The sequence below is a fragment of the Musca domestica genome, unplaced genomic scaffold (assembly GCF_030504385.1).
Source record: "Musca domestica strain aabys unplaced genomic scaffold, Musca_domestica.polishedcontigs.V.1.1 13, whole genome shotgun sequence".
NCBI lineage: Eukaryota > Metazoa > Arthropoda > Insecta > Diptera > Muscidae > Musca > Musca domestica.
In genome coordinates, this window is record NW_026712172.1 from 10,870,292 (window position 1) to 10,875,730 (window position 5,439).

Genomic DNA, 5,439 nt, shown 5'->3' on the forward strand with positions numbered 1-5,439 from the left:
AAAAAGTAGTAAGTTAATTTGCAACGAATTAGGAAATATTTAAGAAACAAAATACGTTAAAAATTCTGTTAAAATTTAAAAAATACGGAATATAGCCGTTGTATTGGAGTATATACGACGTGAACCTACATAGGCATTGTTTGTCATAAGTCATTACTATACTCAAATTCCAAACTTGAAACAAATGGTGAATAATGTAGCTAAAAATCATCAAAATACCGAATATAGGGAAGTACCGTTATATCGGAGCTGTGCGAAGACCTGGACCAGAATAGGAAATTTTCTGTCACAGGCTGTAGTATCCATTACGAATCTCAAATAGCAAATTTGAAACAATTCCGCTGAATAATGTCGCTCATCGAAATACCAAATATCGGGAGGTACTTATATATGGGGGCTATATGAAAACGTGGTCCTACATGCCCCATTTTCGAACTTAACCTGCCTACTGGAAAAATAAACAAGTTTGCAAAATTTTAGCCTTCTATCTCTATTCGTTCGAAAGATAGCGTGATTACAACAGACAAACAGACAGACATGGCTAAATCGACTTACGCTGATCAAGAATATATACTTTGTTGGGTCCGACATGAGTATTTCGAGGAGTTACAAACGGAATGACAAAGTTAATATACCCTTCACAGTATGGTGGAGGGTATAAAAACACATATATTTCTTATGGTACATGTGTGTATTTATTTTGTTCGGAGACTTCCAATGAAATTTGATCAAGAGTATTTCTTCCTTTAACACTTTTCGCAAAAGAAGTATCATTAAAGGCTTTGCCTAAGAATGGAAGCGTGTTAAATTAGCATTAAAAACGTATGCACATATTCATCACCTGTAAAAAATATATTTCTAATGTAATTTTCATAAAATTCTAATTGTTTATTCTAAAAGTACATAGTAAACTTTTTAAGAACGGAATTACGTGTAACTTTCTGTCATCAACTCAAAATTGATGCAAACATTTTCTTGGTATATAATAGAAGTGGAGAATCATCTTCTTTGGTGATACATAGTGAAAAATTATGTTTATCTTTGACGTCATTCTCCTAAAATCATGCATTGCAGGAATATTTTGTATTAAATCACATGAAGTACGGCATTACTAAATTACTTCTCCATTACAATTTATTCATTGATTCTGGCCTTCACGAGCAATAAATAATGCAATAAATTAAATTAAGTTATTTCCTGTGTAAGATTGCGATTTGTTTTGCAAACGATTAAAAATCCAATTTCGTTGTTCAAATGATTTTTCATTTCATTGTCCGAATGTCACTGTGCAAGGATTTACTAAAGGCTTGCAGAACATGTTATTGAACTCAAATTGAATTTTCACTGAAATGCTATTGAAATCAATTCTGCATTGTCGCTGCAAAATTGTCAATGAATCTGTAAGGTCCATCCAGAAAAAGCGTTATTATTTATTGTTAATCGAATGGAATAAAATATGAATGCAGCCTTTATGTTTTGTTTTCAAAAAATTTGCATTATAAATTAAATTCTTCCACGTTTTCAATCGCCAGGATTGGATTACCTGAAGTAAAGCAATAAATTCGTATTGTATAGATATTTATAGCAAAAGAATGATTTTAGAATATGAAGTCTGGATACTTTCTTCAATTAAAACCTCTAAGGGTAGACAAAATTCTAGCGGTGCTTTATGGCAGCTGTTTAGCAATAGAAACAAACTAGCAATCACTGAGAACATCTCTCACCAAGGCACCTTTCTACTTTTAGGTGTTCCAGACTTATACCTTTTACTTACCTCTCTATTTCGCCCCCACCACCTCTTAAGACGGTTGTGAGCCGAAAAAAATTTCTTTAAAAATAAATTGAAATTTATGCATCTTTATTATTTCTATTAAAATTCAATTTTTAATTACTTACATTGAATGATTAATTTACAAATATTTTTACAGTGAAACGCCAGAGTTTAAAAATATTAAAAAGAACCGAGGAACAAAAAAGAACAAATTAATTGATTTTATTTGTACATAATTGTTTATCCCTCCTTTTCTATTTCGGGTTCTGGTCCATTAAAATTATATTTATATTATTAATTAACTTATACTAATTAATTTCTGTATATTTTTACAGTGAAATTTCAGAGTTTAAAAAATGTAAAAAGTGCAAAGGTACAAAAAAGAACAAATTAATTGATTGTATTTGTACATAAATGTGTGTCGCTCCTTTTCCATTTCAGATTCTGGCCCTGATGATATCAGGATTTGATGTCAAGATTACTGTTTCCAATAGGTAAATCATTGTCGTTTGTGTTAACGATGTTAGAAGCTAATATATTATTCTGTGTTACTTTATATATTGATTATACTGGCATTATCTTCCTATGATTTAGTGAAAATCTATAAAAAAATTAAGTTAAAAAATCGTTTTGCGAAATAGTTAGGCTTAATTCCATTATTGTTGTTTTTATAACAACAAAGTTTGTTTATTAGTGAAGAGCGTTGGTAAAGCTTACCAGCGTAAATTAATTTTGTCATAATTTAATTTTCAAAGTTTCATTTTCATTCGCAGAAACTAGTTCATTTAAAACTTTATGAATTTTTTTTACTTATTTATTTTTAATAAGTCGACTTAAAGATATCTTGTCTGTTGAAATCAAGATATAGCGATGAGGAGCATTAAAATGTTGCACAATAATTTGTATTGTGAGTGGCAGACCTTTTCAATACCATTACAATGAAATATTAGTTCTTTACATCTTTGATGTTTTATTATTATGTTATATAAGAACACTGTCGTAAGATTAATTGTTGGGCCTGACATTCCCTATTATACACTAAATGTCCTCGCACACTGTTTTGTAGAAATCATACTAATCATACTAATCGCAGAGAGTATAAGCAAAGTAGATGTGTATATTAATGACAATACGACAGTTATGTATTGTCATTAATATACACATCTACTTTGCTTATACTCTCTGCGATTATGACTGCCGACTATTAGGGAAAAACCCCTAAAATCCTTTGCCAAATCAGTTGAGAAGTCATCTCACATCCTTGGGTAGATCTGAAAATACAAAACAATACCACCAAGTACATGCTTATCATTCATTCAAGTACTGATACTTCCCTAAAAATGCATTCATATGCCCGACTTGCGGTTTACAGCGTGTGGGCTCAAAGTTTGCAGGCAGCCGTAGACCCTTAATCATCCCTTGGCCGCAAAGAAATTAGCATGAAGCTTTGCAAGTGAACTCTAAAAAAATCTGAAAAAGAAACATACATTAGTAATATATATAAAGTCGATAAAACTTTGAAAAGCTATGTTTTTCATGGTTATTAATGCGAATCGTTCTGTTGTTGTCTATATCAACATTTTAGTAAATTTGCAAAATCTTAAAGAAATGGAATATAAATTTTTTAAAAGAACTTCACAGAATAAAATGTGTATCCAATTTATAGCTAGTTTACACAAGATGTTTGAGTCTGTTGTAGACAGCCTTATCGCATATTTAACTTTAACCATTTAACTTTTACATTTGCAATTTATGACTAGTAGTTGATATGGTTAACTCTCTAAATATACTCTCACATAACAATTTCCATTATAAAACTAATTAAAATTATACCACAAAACGTAAAAACACTTTTCCAGCATTTATTAGTCATTAACAACTAATAATGTAAACTCTAACAAAATGATTTAATACTATTAGATATTTTACAACAAAACCTGTTTCACATATCGTTCTCAAATCCTTTGACATGGATTTGTTTACCTAATTTCGAAAAACTATGAAATTTAATCTGTTCTAGAATAATAAAACGAACATGACAGCAACACAAACAATAACTTGAGCAATGTTTACGAACATTTATCAAATTACAAAGCAAGCAAGCAGAAGCATGTCAGAAAAGGAGAAGTAACAAAAAAAATTGATTTTGTAAATTCTACATATGGGGATAAAAAATCATGTAGATGGAATGTTGCCTTGGCTTTTGCGAATAACTACTTGTAACAAGGTAAACAATAAAATATTAAACAGATGAAATCATACTTTAGACATCATGGCAATTTTAAATTATTGTTATTGCAATATTGAAACAATTTAGAATAATTCAAGTTAACTTATTCTGTTGATTTTTTAGAAATAAATATTAATAATCAGGCATGTCACAGAATGTAAAATCGTTCAAGAGTGAAAACGAAAACGGTTTTAGCTTCTCTAAAAAACGGAAAACGCAAAAATTTTGCGTTTTGATATCACTCTCAAAAAGCAGGGTGAAATTGAAATGTTTAGTGATTTTAACGTAAAAAATAAACAGAAGACACATACATTTAACAGAAAATATTGTATTAACCAAATTCTCTTAGAATGAACTTTTAAGTACACCAATTGTACGTTCTATTATGCTACGCGTTAGGGTATGTTTTTTGTTAAATTTGTGCTCCTTTGTTCCTACACTAACATCCCTATATGGGGTCATTAGGAATAGTTCCAATCCATAACCAGAATCCCCCAATAACCAAGAATTTCTGTCACCATCTTCATATTGATTTAAAAAAAATTGTCTTGCCCCACTTAAATTCCAAATAAAGGCATCATGGCAAGAACCGGGCCTTCAAGCATCTACGGCTCTTATTTTCATTTTGTAATCGCATATCTGAAAAATAAAGAACAATTTTTAAAGTATATGTATAATAAAAATTATACAATGAAAATGGTGTTGGTTTACTTACAATCATTGCATTCATGCTAAATGTCCCTTTTCTATTATAAAAAAGGGATTCGTCTTCGGAAGGTTTAACCATTCTAACGTGAGTTCCGTCAATGCATCCTACAATTCCTGGAATTTCATAATTTTCAAAAAAGTACAATTTCGACTTTCTTTTTTCTTCGGAAGACATTCTTAATTTGATCCAATGTGGACAAATTTCAGCTCCAATTGCACTAATAATAATCCACATAATTGTAGAAACTGTACTTCTCCCAAGGCTTAGCTCCACATCTCTACCTATAACTCCTTGAAATGCACCCGTAGCCAAAAACCTAAGCGTTGTTGCAAGCTGGATAATAGCCGGTATATTGGAACGTTTGAGGTGGGGAGAAATTTTTTCCAAAACTAAAACAAAAGCTTCTTTATTTAGCCGATAATAAGTTATAAATCTGTAGAAATAAATTATTATTAAAATAAATTTGAAAATAACTCATTGCTGGCGGATCCTTATTCTGCATTTGAGTGAGATAAAGGATGCGATGCGATGTCCGGCGACGAATTTTTTCAGTAGATCGCTGATTTATTTCTTCATCCATTACAGCAAGTATTGAAGCCCCTGGCATTTTTACTTTTGGTTTTTATATTATAAAAAACAATTTAAACTCCTTTTTTAATTGTCAATAATTTGTTTACGACTTTTTTTTTCATGGAGTTACCATATTTTTTTTTCAAAAATGTGAAATGA

The 5,439-nt window shown here is 30.4% G+C and overlaps 1 protein-coding gene across 1 annotated transcript; it reads right to left on the bottom strand.

The window, feature by feature from the left end:
* Positions 1–4,346: 4,346 nt before the first annotated feature.
* Positions 4,347–5,209, bottom strand: LOC131800882 (putative nuclease HARBI1). Its single transcript, XM_059118736.1, has 2 exons — positions 4,691–5,209; positions 4,347–4,596 (listed from the first exon to the last, which is right to left on the bottom strand). The coding sequence occupies exons 1-2, from the start codon at positions 4,942–4,944 to the stop codon at positions 4,347–4,349; spliced, it is 504 nt and encodes a 167-aa protein (XP_058974719.1). The 5' UTR covers positions 4,945–5,209.
* Positions 5,210–5,439: the final 230 nt, after the last annotated feature.